The 16348-nt window shown below is 44.4% G+C and overlaps 1 protein-coding gene across 4 annotated transcripts in view; it reads right to left on the bottom strand.

Annotated features, from left to right (window-relative positions):
* PDE5A (phosphodiesterase 5A) overlaps nt 1-16348 on the bottom strand; it is a 90797-nt gene that overhangs the window by 37658 nt on the left and 36791 nt on the right. For all 4 annotated transcript variants that reach the window (XM_069459155.1, XM_069459157.1, XM_069459159.1 and 1 more), the window contains exons 4-9: nt 13753-13824; nt 12090-12179; nt 10195-10332; nt 9129-9196; nt 1101-1209; nt 71-158 (exon numbers count right to left, since the gene is read on the bottom strand). In XM_069459155.1, coding sequence (XP_069315256.1) covers nt 71-158; nt 1101-1209; nt 9129-9196; nt 10195-10332; nt 12090-12179; nt 13753-13824 — 565 coding nt within the window. The remainder of the gene's footprint in view (nt 1-70; nt 159-1100; nt 1210-9128; nt 9197-10194; nt 10333-12089; nt 12180-13752; nt 13825-16348) is intronic.

Genomic DNA, 16348 nt, shown 5'->3' with positions numbered 1-16348 from the left:
AGAAAGAAGCAGCTGGGAACACATTTTTTAAAAAATAAGTGCAGAGGAAAGGTTATTGGAAAGGCTTTACCTATGACTTTATTCTTCTTTCCATTTTTTATAGGTGTACAAAGCAAACTTCTAATGCACTGCTGGTTTGCATTTCCCGTGTTTTCATTCTAAACAAACAAACAACAAAACAAAACAGCTAAAATAAAATGGCAGAGATTGAGTTGTCCATTAGATGCCGTATAAACTATATGGCACATTTGAAAGCACTATATGTTCAAGTTTTATTAGCTAGAGAACACTGGAGTGCAGAAACTGTCCAAATACAACGTAAAACAATCAATCTTTACTTTATTAAAACATAATATCCCAGATTTCTTTCTTTCACACACTTTCCAAGTAGTTTATAGCAGGAAAAAATGTTTATTCGGTATCCACCATACCGTTGTAGCAGATATCCCAAATAATTTAACAAATGGGACAGAACCCAAACACCCCCGGAAGGCTCCACGTGACAGCCCTGTCCTTCTCAGCATCACCACCGTTCCTACTGCCCATATTGCTAAAGTTTTAAAAAGGTCTCCCAGACATCCAAACAACAAAATCAAGGCAGCTGCCTCAAAGTGCAATTCTTTTCTGAAATAAGATGAGAGAAAATACTAGAATTAAAAGTTTTCAATGTCTGAGAAACAGACCTTCATAGCTTTGCTGTCAGAAAAAGAGATGCCCATTTTTCCACCCAGCTACTCACGGCGGCAGATCACTAACTGCGTAAGTTCGAGCCACACAGAACTTACTTTTTACGAATAAAACAAGAACCCCAGCAATACCATCTCATGAATGCCATCGACATTAAGTAATAGTTACATTACTTCAAAACTAGCAGAATAGTATATTAATACATGTGAAAAAAAAAAACTGGAAAAAAAAAAAAACAGAGGAAAATACCCAAGTATGACTTTCGATACGTGTTATGAGCCGTTTCATCCTCCTCCATCCGAGCAGGGAGAGCACAGATCTCTCCGGAACAGCCAACTCCGGGGTCCACCCTTAGCTGGAGGGCACCTCGAAGCACGGCCTTGCAGCTTCACGTCTAAAACTGGGCCACTTACCGTCCAGGGAAACCGTCTGTCCTTGCTGACATCTGGGATGTTGAGCGGTTCCATAGTGTTTTTGACATACTGAGCATACATGTAATTGATTTTGTTTGCATCACATTCCCTGTGAAAACAACAGATGTGAGTTCCTTCCTCGCAGTAAAAAACTACAGGCAAACAGAGTTAGATAAATGTCTAAGGAGAAACATACCAGTCTTAATTAAGGCAAAACACGTATCTCAATTGGAAAACGCAGCTTTAAATATCTTTGATGATTTACAACTTTGGCAGTTACTATAATTTAAATGTTCTGAAAAGACTAAAACCCACAATATTTCAACTGTCGGAAACAAGTTTAAAAAATGTCATAAGTGGCCTTTTTATCAGTGTTAATGGGCATATGGACTTTTGATGTCGTTTAATGTGAAATTTACACAGACGCCCCCCCATTCCTTATTTTCTCATTAGATTATAGAATGACTGAGGTCCAGCACTCGTTTTACTGCCTCAATTATTTATTTCATCTGTCTATCCCCATACAACAATGTTTGACACATTCTAAGACCAAGAGAAAGATCGAGTGGGCCTGGAAGAATTTTTTAAGCTCTTCTCTTTAGTTGCGTCTCTTTCCTTTCTCCTCTGCCTTTTCCTGTCCCATTTCCTCGAGGTCAAGCTCCCTCTCCACAGTCTTCTGTTTCTCTGCTTTGAGATCCTGTATGATACTTTTTTAAATTAAAACTTTATCTTCCTCAAAAAACTTTTTTGAACTTACAGTTTGTTTGTTTGTTTGTTTGTTTGAGACAGAGTCTCCTCTGTTGCCTGGGCTAGAGTGCCGTGGTGTCAGCCTCGCTCACAGCAACCTCCAACTCCTGGGCTCAAGTGATCCTCCTGCCTCAGCCTCCCGAGTCGCTGGGACTACAGGCACGCGCCACCATGTCTGGCTAATATTTTTTCTCTAGATATTTTTAGTTGGCCACATAATTTCTTTCTATTTTTAAGTAGAGATGGGGGTCTTACTCTTGCTCAGGCTGGTCTCGAACTCCCTGAGCTCAAGTGATCCTCCTGCCTCGGCCTCCCAGAGTGCTAGGATTACAGGCGGGAGCCACCATGCCTGGCCCATGCTTAATTCTTATTCCCTAAGAAATGCTGGTAAATGCCAGCTCCTGTATTCGATGAAGACAGACCAAGCACCTGCTCGGTGACAGGCACCCTCAGGGCCACGTGGGAGGCCAGTCACCGTCTGGGGCAGCTGAGAACGAGGCAGAGGCTGCCACGGAGTGAATGATGCTTTAGCTACACGTGCTGTCGAGGTGGAGGCCGGTGCAGAGGCTGCCGGTCGCCCTTTAGTAACTCTTGTCTCCTTGGACACGTGGCCACCCAGAATAAAGACTCCATTTCTCAGCCACCCTAGTGGCTCAGTACTGCCCTGTGACCAAGTCCCAGTCGATAGGACAGAAGACGAAATGCGTGTGTCGGCTTCTGGAGGCCTCACCCAAGAGACGGCTGATTCTTACTCTCTGCCCCGTCCTTCTCCGTTCTCCAGCCTATGATCTGACACACGACACGGCGGCTGGAGCTGCACCTCCGATCCTGACGGAAAGGGCCACAGCCCGACAGATGCAAAGTGACAGCCCAAAGGTGCCGATGTCCCCGAGGCCTTTGTGGGCCAGATCTGTACACCAACCCTGAGCTGCCGGCCTCTGGGCTTTTACGGGAATAATTACACTGCATTCCTGCCGAAGCTATTTTTATCTTGGGTTTTCGTGATCCAGTCAAGCCTGATCCTAAGTAATACAGTCAGCAACAACGCCAGCACCACACGCGTGGAGCAGGTGGACAGACGGCACCTGAACGGAACGCACTAGGGAAGAGACGGCATTAGAAAAACGCACAAAAGATGGGCTAAGATTTTTAAAACGGAAGAAAGACATTAGGAGGGGAAGGGAGGGTATTCCAGGCAGGAAAAAAAATACAAAAATACAAAACACACTGCTGACATGGAAGAGAGTTCTATGTACATTTAGAAAATGCCAAATAGTTACAGATTGTCAAGAATAAAGTGACAATTTCAGGCTGAAAACGTCAGGCCAGGACAGACGTTGGAAGATTTTGAAAGTGCAATACAAGAAATGTGGATCCCATTCTTTAAACAGGAGTATTACGATGGCCTCGAGAACGAGCCTCCGCGAGCTCCAGCTGCAGGAAGAGGAGCCGACAGGTGCCTCGCGTGGCTGTGCCCCGGAGGCCAATGCCACATCTGCGCCGAGGTCACAGCGCCCAGGCCGCTCCCTGACCAAGACGGGCAAACCGGCATCCCAGGGTGGGCCTCATCCTCGGAGACCCAGGGTTCCTCTGATGAGAAACTTGGATCAGAGGACTCCCCCGGGGCCTCGTCAGTCCTCCTTACACTTTCACTCAGCCTCCTTCCTCCCTTCCTTCCTTCCGTCCCGCTCTCCTCCACCCTGGGTCAGACATTCGTGTCAGTCCGAAGCGTCCCAACCGCTCTCCTGGCTCCCTCCCCCCAGCTCCTACAGGGCGTTCCCTCTGATAAATTTCTGCACATGAAATCTCGTCTTGGCGTCTGCTATCTTGCAAGACTTGGGCCGGCTCACACACCTAAGGCTTTTTGCAAAGACTCATCAATGCATTCTTGAGAAGACAGAGTTAGGGACGTGGCGCTTGGAAAGACAGAAATTTCTGCACTTTAAAATTAAATGGGAATCTCTGCAGACTGCTGTAAATCAAAGAAGGACAAACACATCAAAGAGACACAGAAATAACAGCTAACATTTACTGAATGCTTATTAGATGCCCGAAATTTTCTGAAGCGTTTTATATGCACTAATCTCATTTAGTGCTTACAACAATCCCACTACCGTTGTAGATGAAGAAACTGAGGCTTTGTGTAAATAATTTATAACAAAGGCCTAGTGCTGGAACTTAAATTTAAATATGGTCAGTCCAATTTCTACATTCTTCTACTCTGTATCCACAGTTTTTTAAAGTAGTGGTCTTTACTTAATTATAATTATGTTTTCTAATAGGATATTCATTAAGTATTAACTAATATATATTCCAAGAAAGTGAGATTAAAGGATTAATTCTATGTATTTGTCATTTTATGCATTAATGTGCATAAATCATGCATAAATGTATATTTATAAATGAACATAAAGCTAACTAGTATATAGAATGATAGCACTAAAATATCTATTTCTCAAAATAAAGAGCTAACATAAACCATAAAACATCATACTCATTTTTCCCTTCTAACAGGGTGACTCTTTGAACTGAAACACAGAAACTCTAGAACTTCCCACCATCTGGACACGATCCTCCTTCAGAAATTCCTGGGCAACCCAACTCCCGAGAGCTCACGAAGTTTTTATCCCATTTAGGATTCTATTAATATGTCCACCCTGGAGACTTTTTAAGTTTTACAATTAACATGTCAAAACTATCTTGAGTATCTTATTTTCATTTCTAAAAGATAATCAGCGCACTGGTTAGAAAACATCCCAAATGAGCCATGTCTTCAACTGATAACAGCATCTTCCATTTTGCCTACACAGAGGAAACGCGGAATTCACCGGAAATAAATCCAATATATGCCAAGACTTGGCCTTTTTTCCAACACACAGTTACCAGTAGAGGTCGCTGTTACACCGAGTCGCTGGATTTGTCCAGCCGTCACTAAAAAATTAGAGGACCTGGCTGAATTTATAATAAAGATCAAAATGCTAACACATAAAATATGACTACACAGCTATATGCTGCTGCATAAATATTAAAAGGTAAATGTAGATAATTCATCATTTTGTACTTTTAATATGTATTATATCGATTTTCCTATTCTGTGAAGATAAATATATAAATACAGATGCATATACTTATATTTTTATATATAGTGACTCACTACCTATACAAGCCAAGAAGTGAAAGATACAAATACTCACGTGTCTTATCTAGAAACAGTTTCTAAGATATTCTTTTCAAAAAGGAAAAGAGATGTCACAGCGTCATAAAATCAAAATAACATGTATTAATGCTCTTGCTAAGGATAAGAAACCTCATGACTGAGCTAGACAGTACAGGCTGCTGCCAACAGTTAAGGGGAATCACACACCCCCCAGAGACCTGTGCATGTTATTACCATATTGTCACACATTTTAAAAGGATTCAATGCTAACTAAAACAATGTCAAATATGCTAGAAAAGACAAGGGCACAGGGCTAAGGAAAAGGCATGACAGGCTTTGGCTCGTCACGACCAGCAAGGCCAGGAGGGAGACAGAGGCTGCCCACCCAGTGTGACCACGTGAGCCGAACACGCCAGGACAGCAGGACAGTCCCTGGTCAGAGGAGCCGTGGTTCATCCGCCTCGACTGCCCACCCCACGCCCAGGCCCGCGGTCAAGGCTGAAGCTGTACCTGCTGAGGCCAGCGAACTCCCATCTGCCCCACACTCTCCCTCACCCCACAGCTAATTCCCAAAGTTCTTTCAATAGGAGAAAACGCCATTGACTGTATCGTGTTGTTGAAATAATAGCTAGGAACAATGAGTTTGGATTTAAATACGAACGCTTAACAAATTAACAACTTTGGGTCACTGCGGTCATCAGTGTCTCCTTCTGGGTAGGGGAGACTCAAGAGGACAGGGAAGGTGAGAAAAGACAAGAGGGGACGAAGGAAAGAGCACCCGGAAGGGCTCCCCGTGGAGAGTAGAGCAGTGGTGACCAGAGGCCGGGCCGGGGAGCGGGTGGCAGAGTCCAGCAAAATGACGGTTAGATAAGAGGAAGAAACTCCAGACACCTGTTGTATGCAGGGCGACTAGAGCTAATGATAAACCACCATCTTCTTGAAAAACATAAAGAGAGTAGATGTTGATGCTCTCAGCACAAAAATAACTGTGAGAGGTAATGCATTTGTTAATTAGCTCGAGTTAACCATGCCACTATTTCTATGTACTTTGTTTTTTTTTTTTTTTTTTTTTTGAGACCGAGTCTCGCTCTGTTGCCCGGGCTAGAGTGCCGTGGTGTCAGCCTCGTTCACAGCAACCTCCAACTCCTGGGCTCAAGTGATCCTCCTGCCTCAGCCTCCCGAGTAGCTGGGACTACAGGCATGCGCCACCATGCCCGGCTAACTTTTCTATATATATTTTTAGTTGGCCAAATAATTTCCTTCTATTTTTAGTAGAGACGGGGTCTCGCTCTTGCTCAGGCTGGTCTCGAACCCCTCACCTCGAGCGATCCTCCCTCCTCGGCCTTCCAGAGTGCTGGGATGACAGGCGTGAGCCACCGCGCCCGGCCTCTATGTACTTTGAAACATCATCTTGTATGTGATAAATACTTACAGTATTTCCTTTGAATTTTTTTTTTTTAGAAAGGGGCTACGGCAGGGCAGAAGACAGCTTCTGCAGACCTGTGATCTCTAGGGTCGTCTTATTTAAGAGGATCCGAACCAAAGCAGTCTGTGCACTTAACTATTTCGTTCTTGTAGCCGCAGACTCAGGCAGTCCTGGTTTAGATGATCTATAGGGATGATTTTGTTTCCCACTTTTTATTATAAATATTTTCTTCCCATTGTTTATGATGAACTGTTTTGACACATACAGAAACGGTGAAGGGAAATTGAAAGCGGAAATGAACATCCTGCTGTTACAGTCAACAATTTAAAATATTTTGCGACATTTGCTTTATCTATAGATGTATGTGTGGATATATTTATTTAAATATTTTAAATATACTTATTTTTCTTCGGCTGAACCATTTTAAAGTAAGTTACAGACACCATGACATTTTGTCCCTAAATACTTCCATATGATCTCCTAAAAATAAGAACATTCTCTTACTGACAACATCTTCCGAATTCCAAAGAAAAATAACAGTAATTCTCCATAACCATCTGGTATCTAGTCCATGTGCAAATTTCCAAATGTCCCCAAATATTTCTTTGAGAGCTGTTTTGTTTTTACCAGGGATCTAATCAATGTCCAAGTATTGGATTTGGCTACTGGGTCTCCAAGAACAAGTAGCTTCCGTCTGTTGTACACAAGGGCACTGACTGTTTGAAGTGACCCGGCCATTTATCCTACAAAATGTTCCATCGTCTAGATGTGCACAGAGGTTATTTTTAAAGCACCACCACCAAGGAGCTTGTACTAGTTACTGAAGATCACACTGTGATACTACTACGTGAAGTAATTCTCTGATAGGTCAACTGTTCTGAAAAAATACCTGAAACTTTAATGTGAAATAGTAAAAGTTAAGACAATGTTCTATTTTCACCTGAGGCGTTTGGATTTAATATCAATAATGAGGAATAAAATAATTGGAAACAAATGAACAATAACAATGTGATAAACTGCATTATGCCCAAGAATTCCCAACACTTTATCCTAGCGATTTATTGCTTAGAATATTCTATCACTTATGCAAACACTAGCTTTTTGCTAAGGATGAAAAAAAGGAACAGGAGGACAAACATTTGGTAGTTTACTCTAAACGCATTTCAAAATCCTTCAAAAAGCACATGTAAATTTGGGACAATAACATCTATAACCTCCATCATGTAAATACTTTATGTTGTTTCCAAGTAACAATTAACAAGAAAATACAAATTTAAAAACAATGAGAAGTGTGGTGGCAATTTCATCTGATCCCAGCCACAGGCAGCACGTGTGTTGGCGTGATCGGGACCACAGGCGGCACGTGTGCTGGCGTGATCGGGACCACAGGCGGCACATGTGTTGGTGTGATCGGGACCACAGGCGGCACGTGTGTTGGCGTGATCGGGACCACAGGCGCACGTGTGTTGGTGTGATCGGGACCACAGGCGGCACGTGTGTTGGTGTGATCCGGAACACAGGCAGCACGTGTGCCGGTGTGATCCGGACCACAGGCGCACGTGTGTTGGTGTGATCGGGACCACAGGTGGCACGTGTGCCGGTGTGATCCGGACCACAGGCGCACGTGTGTTGGTGTGATCGGGACCACAGGTGGCACGTGTGTTGGCGTGATCGGGACCACAGGCGCACGTGTGTTGGTGTGATCGGGACCACAGGTGGCACGTGTGTTGGTGTGATCCGGACCACAGGCGCACGTGTGTTGGTGTGATCGGGACCACAGGTGGCACGTGTGTTGGCGTGATCCGGACCACAGGCGCACGTGTGTTGGTGTGATCGGGACCACAGGTGGCACGTGTGTTGGCGTGATCGGGACCACAGGCGCACGTGTGTTGGTGTGATCGGGACCACAGGTGGCACGTGTGTTGGTGTGATCCGGACCACAGGCGCACGTGTGTTGTGTGATCGGGACCACAGGTGGCACGTGTGTTGGTGTGATCCGGACCACAGGCGCACGTGTGTTGGTGTGATCGGGACCACAGGTGGCACGTGTGTTGGTGTGATCCGGACCACAGGTGGCACGTGTGTTGGTGTGATCCGGACCACAGGCGCACGTGTGTTGGTGTGATCGGGACCACAGGTGGCACGTGTGCCGGTGTGATCCGGACCACAGGCGCACGTGTGTTGGTGTGATCGGGACCACAGGTGGCACGTGTGTTGGCGTGATCGGGACCACAGGCGGCACGTGTGTTGGTGTGATCGGGACCACAGGCCTCCTTCCGTTATTAGTTACAGCCTCATGGCTGATTCCAAATCAGAACAGACTTAAAGTTTGTTCAGAAGCATATCACATTTCCAGAAGGGTCCAAAATGCAATGAAAAAAAAAAAAAAACATAATTGAAATATAGAACTTCTGGGTCTTCAAAAAAAAAAAAAAAAAGCAGTTCACAAAAATAGGGTATTAAGGCTTACACTAATTGCAACACCATTCGCTCTATGAAATAATTCTTCAGTAGGTCAACTATGGTGCAAAAAACCCTAGAACTTATAACATCCAACAGTATTTTCACAAATAAAATTATCTGTGGGGAAAAAAATAGCCTGTAGCTTATATGTCTCAAGTCAAACTGGTCATGAAATAACTATTTAGCCAATATTATATACTTACGATAAAGACAAATAGATAGTAAGTTCTTTTACCTTGTTAAAGTATCAGATGATTTTTCCAATTCCTCACACTCCATGTGAAACACACTGGAAAAAGAATCCTGAAAAACACAGTGACAACACAGGCTGAGAAGTAAGTGTGACAAGGTATCGAAGCCACCTGGATGCAGATATGTGTCCTGTGGAATCGACCAAAAACTCCAATTCTCGTAACATATTTTTACTCACTCTCAGACAAAACTGACCCAATTACTCACTTCCTAACATCCTCAAAGCTTTTTCTGATTATTAAAGGCTTTGTTCGCATCATTTCTGATCTTCACTTGCAAGAATGCTTCTTTGAGTACTATTTGGGGTTTTTCTCCTATCAGGTCTTAATGAATATATTAGTTTCAAAATTTCTCTATGCTCATTGAAAATCCTCAAGTTTTCACTTTTAAACATACATTCATTGTTGTTGTTAAATCCCAGGTAAAAGCCTTCTTAAAAAGATGTGTCATTCAGTATTACTTCACATGATCATTAAAACAATTGCAAAGATTTTAGCAACAGGCCGGGGGAGGTGGCTCATGCCTGTCATCCCAGCACTCTGGGAGTCCAAGGCGGGCGGATCATTCGAGCTCAGGAGTTCGAGACCAGCCTGAGCAAGAGCAAGACCCCGTCTCTACTAAAAATAGAAAGAATCAGCTGGGCATGGTGGCGCATGCCTGTAATCCTAGCACTCTGGGAGGCCGAGTTGGGAGGATCGCGCGAGGTCAGGAGTTTGAGACCAGCCTGAGCAAGAGCGAGACCTCGTCTCTACTAAAAACAGAAAGAAATGATTTGGACAGCTAAAAACATATATATACATAGAAAAAATTAGCCAGGCATGGTGGCACATGCCTGTAGTCCCAGCTACTCGGGAGGCTGAGGCAGAAGGATCGCTTGAGCCCAGGAGGTTGCTGTGAGCGAGGCTGACGCCACAGCACTCTAGCCCAGGCAACAGACTGAGACTCTGTCTCAAAAATAAATAAATAAATAAATAAAATAAAAATGCAGTGCTTACAGGAATATACGTTTTTGTCTTTCTAAAAACAGAAACGTCATCCTCTGTACTCACGGAGCAATCTTCATCCACTATGAAAATGGTGCATTTCTGCACCTGCATGAAAGAGATAATCGTGGCAGCGATTTTCTTCAGAATCACTTCTAATGACTGTTGTTCTTCAAAAATTAAGCTCGCAAGGTCGAGCAGCACCTAGACAAAAACAGTAAGTGCTTATTATTTAGTCATCGTTTGTAATTACTAAAGCACAATGATTTATACGGGCTATAAACTGTTCATATAATCTAGCGGGTTATGGCCAAGTCTGCACTGATGTCTTAAATACGTCTCTGCTTATTAATAAAATGCCCTATTGATTCTTAATATAGTTAACGTGGTTGTTGAAGTCTCAGGCTCCGAAGCCGGAGTGATCAGTTTTTCATCCTGACTTCCTTTCCTGCTAACTTTGCGACCTCAGGCAAGTTTCTTGAACATGGGACATTAATAGTACCAGAATCACAGGGCTGTTGAGAGGATTACACAGGGTGACACTTGCAGACCATGTTAAACAGCTGACATATCACACATACTATCAATGCTGCTGTTCCAAACTTCTGAGATCACCATTTGCCAACGTTACTCATGTTTTTACAGAGACTAGCAGTAAATATTATGCAAAGTAAATGCAGTTTTAAGAGTCTCCATTGTCTCTTTTCTGGTAATTTCTCTTTCCTCTAAACCCCGTAACATTTCCTCTAACCCCGCAAAGCCTTGACGTGACCAAGGGGAGAAAGGGTGTCACAGAGAACGTGCTGGAGGTGACGCTATCCCAGCTGAGGTCAGCAAGGGGAGACGGAATCATTCCGGTGAAGCGGGGAAGGGAAGTATTTCAGGCAAAAATAAAGCACCACCTTTAAACTCTGAGCAACTGATTTTCAGTTCAATTTCACACCCAGCCACAGAGGGAGGACGGAACAGCAGATGTCTGCGAGCACGCGGGGACTCAGAACGCTCACCCACCAACCCCTTTCCTAAGTAGTTAACAGGGAACGTGCTGCAACAAAACAAGGAAGTAAACTGAGAACGAAGTCGTTAGGGGAGCCAGAAAATAATGGAATCTTTCCAAGAAAGCAGCGGAGTAAAGTCCTACGAGGGCCGTGCAGCGGGCCTCGGGCCACACAGCTCAGCCTGGAAGAGGCGACGTGGAGAGCCTCACTTTGGGCATCTCCAAGAAAAAGAGGCTCTCAGAACGCCTAACGTCACGGAGAGTTTCGGGAAAAACCCGAGAACTCAAGGCTACACCGGAGCAAACAGTTCAAGGACAAAAAGAAAGAAACTCAGAAACCGTGGAAAAACTAAAAGCTAGATAACAAAGGTAATAGGAACAACGTGTATATAACCACAGTATTTATAAAGACTTGGTTTTAAATTGCCGCTTTAGAACTGAGCTAGACGAAGCTTAAGGAAGGTTCATGACGGCTGTGGCACAGCACGCGTTACCCACGTGGGCCACACAAAACAGCGGGGGGGCAGAGTTAGGGTGCAGGTGGGAGGGAGAGAGGCCGGGAACACGGACACCAAGATGCTCTTGTAACGTACGGAACCAAGAGCCACATCTCCAGTTGACAGACCAAGACCTGAAACCGTTAAGCAACGTCACAAATGCAAGCCATACAGCAACTTAAAGCAGTGACACGGGGACAGTGTTAGGATAACGGAAATGGCCAGTAAGGGACGGTGTAAGTCAAATAAATCCTCATCTCCCGAGTTAAGCAATATTGTCTAACACTGGCGAAGCAACTGAGCATGGAAAATAGGAAATGCAAATGACCACTAGAAAAAAACAGGTCTTTAGAAACTGAATCTGTACTATTTGAATCTTTAACCATCTAGATACAGTACTGGAATAAAAAAATTTAACAATTTTTCAATAACGAAAAATTTCTATACTCGTTAGTGATCAGACTTACCTGATTTCTCTTATTCTCCAGCAGTGAGGTCTCGTAGAGCTGGGCATTGTGAAGAACGATTCCACAGAATGCCAAATAAGCAGCAAAGTCCTAGAAAACAGGTAAGAAAACAGACATCCAAAATATTTACAGTTAGGAAGCCAGAGGCGTGGATGTTTGTTCTGCATGAAATTAGAATGATTCAAACTAAGCTAAATAGTGCAACTGGAAGCCAAGCGTTAGCACCGTCCCCTAAGGTCGCGCCTTAGGCATAAATTAATAAAAGAAAGGAGAGGGACTAAGATAACGACCTCTTTATATCATACGAAATTGCAATTCATGCTATGAAAAATTTGGTGTAGCCTCTGCATGATATTAAGAGTCGGATCAATGCTCAATTATATAAATAGCTCGTAACTTACTACCACGGCAAATGAAAGCTCATGTACTTGTTAAGAGAATACTGGCAATAAAAACAAGTTATATATCACATAAAGTTGCAAATATGATCTATTATTTTCATTATACTATACTAGGGCGATGTGCGCACAATATATTATTGATGACAATAATTCTGTAGATGGCATATTTTATTCACAATTACGGATTTATTTTGCCAAGATATGACAGAGCCTAAAGACTGTGAGTCAATTCAAGAGGGCTTTCCATGAATGGACTGTGAACATCATGGCGGAGTCACAGCCAATCCAAGAATGACGTTTTCCCAACGAATATGCTCAGGTGTTATTAACAGAGCAGGAGGCTAAATGTCCATTACTCTGATTTTAAAACGTACCTGCTATGTTCTAAAGCAATTAAAACAGGGTGACTAACCTAGGTGCCAACGTAGCCGATAGCACTGACATAAAAATAACTGTCTTATCGGAATGTCTTCCAAATTCAAAAGCTCCTATTACTTGAACAACGTTTAAGTATCAATGGGTTTGGAACAGGAAGAATTCAGCAAGCTATGCTAGACATAAAATCGCATGTTCAGCAGAGGAAATAATAAAATTTAGGCACAGCGTGAAGTTATAAACTGGCTTAAGAGCTTTCACCCTTAAATGGCAAGGCCGTTGGTGAGCCACGCGGAAGGTACTCCGTCGGCGCTGAATGAGAAGAGCCATAGAGTGACGCTGACTGCTGTTCCTTCTGAAGCTAAATGCCCATCACGTGGCCCAAATCCACACCTCGGCACCCTGTCTGCATGCAAGGCTTATAAAACATTCGGACATTCGCTTGGCCAAGAGGCAATTCCAATTTTTTGCCAACCAGAAGTGCTGAACTTGGAGCAGGGCTTTTACAGGCTTCACTCAAGGTTGGGTCTCTGTAGCAGTGATGACAGGCGAATGGGACAGTTAAAATGCCACAAGTCACCCTCTGTGCGGCCCCAGTGAGCGAGCACAGCCCAGCGGAGCCTGGCAGCATGGCGAGGAGGGGCTTCGGCGGCTTCTGCCGACCAAAGAACACAAGTACATTGAGGCAAAGCAACAGTGCATTCAGCCCAAGACACACGTCTGGGCACAGCAGACCACTTTTAGCCACGCTGTTTTGTGTGTGTGTGTGTGTGTGTGTGTGTGTGTGATCAATAATTCCAGCACCAGCTAATCAGAGAGGTCTAGACACTACAGAGAGAGAGAACAGCTTCCTAAACCGGCATCGTGCCAGACACAGGGTTCGGTACCTTCTCGTCTTTTTCGGTGAATGTCCCACCATTGCCCGATTTCTTGTTGATGGCCTGGGCTACGCCAACCACCTGGGGAAGGAGAGAAAAGGGACAAGTTTTTCACCGACTGAAATTACTGGTCTAAATTCCCCAAAGTGTGTTTACAGAAGATATTCTACGTGTGCTTTAAAATAGTAACGGGCTACAAAACAAAACCAAACCCCTCGGCATTTGAACTGGTTCTGGATCATTTACGACATTCTTTTTTTCCTAAAAAGAATTTGAATGTTTTTAATTTCTTGGGGATCCAGCTATATTGGGTTCTGTGATTTCACCCTGCACTTTGAATCAAATTGTTAGCAATCACATGCAAAGTGAGTATCTCCCATAGTGTTTGAATATCAACAACAAATTTTGAGTACCTTTCAAATAAAGCATATAATAAAATGAACATTTTATATTGGTTTTAAATACAACATTTCAAAAGGGTTAAAGACTTATTACTAAAAATGCAACAAGACCAAGTGGCCAATCACAGAAGGAAAGCAAGCGGATCTTTAGGTTGAAAGTAATTTAGTGCAGAGACGGAGTCCAATTGCTTTTGAGACTTTTGCCCTCGAAACTTCTTTTACCTTGGACAGACTTATTTTCGGGAAAAGAAGTCACTGAAAAATCAAAACAGGAATTAACAGGCTGAGCCTTATTTCAAATAGATCAGGGGACATTTTGACAGGTCTTTTACTTATCCCTTAGTTTCCATTTCATTTTGAGTTATTACCTTAGTCTTATAAAGACCTTCAACTTAGTTTTGCCTCCTCTTTATTAATTATAAATTCTACTCTTTCATTGCTTCTGCAATTTAGTATCAGGAAAATGAGCTACAACCCCCTAACTGGTCGCGCGCTAGGAAGCCTCAGTCCTTCCTTCATGTGTGGATGGTTCATCCTCGTTTCTCAGCCCACTCTAGTCTCGCAGCTTTAGTGAAAGGATGTACAGCTGCCCTCCAGGATAACAGAACAGCAAGGGAAAATACGTTCCTGTCTGATGTAGTCCTCTGGTCTTCTTTACACCTTTCCCTTTTCCCCCCCTGCCAGAATAAAGGGAGGTTAAATAAGTTTTTTAAAAAAGCAGAACGATCCAGTCATCCTATGCCCTTGTATTTCCCTTAGTTCAACTCTCTCTTAGTGTTGCGTACGCTCTGGCTCTTGGAAATGGCTAACAGATTTCTAGATGCTCTAACCCCAATGACTAAGTGTCTGGGAAAGCTTTTGCCGAAGGCCAGAAGTGTCTGGATCGCAGCTGGGCACGTTCGCTCGGAACAGGACCGACGAGAACCACCTGTGGGTCCCTGGGGTCTGAGACAGAGCAGTGCACGCATAACTCAGCTATTTCAAGCGTATCCAAGTTCGTTCATTCCTCCACTCGCACCACGAATACGGAAGTGCCTACTGTGTCAAGAAGAGGGACACAAACGGGGGACAAGCCCCCCCTGGGGAGCTCAGCAGCAGGGAGGGGGGACGTGTGAGCACAGGCTGGCCGCGCAGCGGGGGGCGGGGGGGGGGGCAGCGTGACGGCGACCGGCTTTGGGACGCAGCCGCCGAGATGTCGCCAGTACCGAGGGGTCTCCTCATGCCAGCAGGAGAAGGCTGCTGGAAATGAAGACACTTAAATTTTTCTTTTTCTTTAATAAATGGCTTTAACTTTTTGTCTTTCTCGCTTTTTTTTTTTTTTTGAGACAGAGTCCCACTCTGTTCCCTGGGCTAGAGTGCCGTGGCGTCAGCCTCGCTCACAGCAACCTCAAACTCCTGGGCTCAAGCGATCCTCCTGCCTCAGCCTCCCCAGTAGCTCGGACTACAGGCATGTGCCACCATGCCCGGCTAATTTTTTCTATATCTATTTTTAGTTGTCCAGATAATTTGTTTCTATTTTTAGTAGAGATGGGGTCTGGCTCTTGCTCAGGCTGGTCTCGAACTCCTGACCTCGAGCGATCCTCCCGCCTCGGCCTCCCAGAGTGCTGGGATGACAGGCATGAGCCACCGCGCCCGGCTGGATTGTAAATTTTGTGACAAGTTTTTATAGCCAAAAACCACTTATGCAACACAAAAAAAGAATCCTTTTTATCAGGGAGGCATGGATAATAACGCCGTCTCAAAAGTAAGTAGATTCTTCCAGAAAAAGCCAAAGTGACTTAGGCTCACGGATATCAGAGTCGTGCTGCCCACGGCGGGTGGGACTGACTGGCGAGAGTGCTGGTCACACAGACGCACTCACATTTTTAAAAACTCATCACATTGTACATTAAGATCTGTGTATTTTACTGTATGTAAATTTCAACTACATTTTTAAAAAGTATTTTAAAAAGCAAGCGAGTCTGTGATTGCTGACGGCACGTGAGAGTGAAGGCCCCGGGGCCGAGCTCCCAGCTGCCGGGTGGCGGGGGGCGGCGGGGGGCAGGGGGTGGCGGGGGGTGGCGGAAGTCCCGGCCATCTGCTCTGCGCCTCCAGCATCACGCTCCCAGACGGGGACGGGGCCCCCGCGGTCAGTAGCTATTCTTCCCCGGGAACATCCTGTGGGAACAAAGTCACCCTGACACCAGGCTCCTTCCACGCAAGGG

This window comes from Eulemur rufifrons, chromosome 26, assembly GCF_041146395.1.
Source record: "Eulemur rufifrons isolate Redbay chromosome 26, OSU_ERuf_1, whole genome shotgun sequence".
Taxonomy (NCBI): Eukaryota; Metazoa; Chordata; class Mammalia; order Primates; family Lemuridae; genus Eulemur; species Eulemur rufifrons.
Note: the sequence above shows the minus strand (reverse complement) of the source record. Positions and strands in the feature narration are given on the sequence as shown.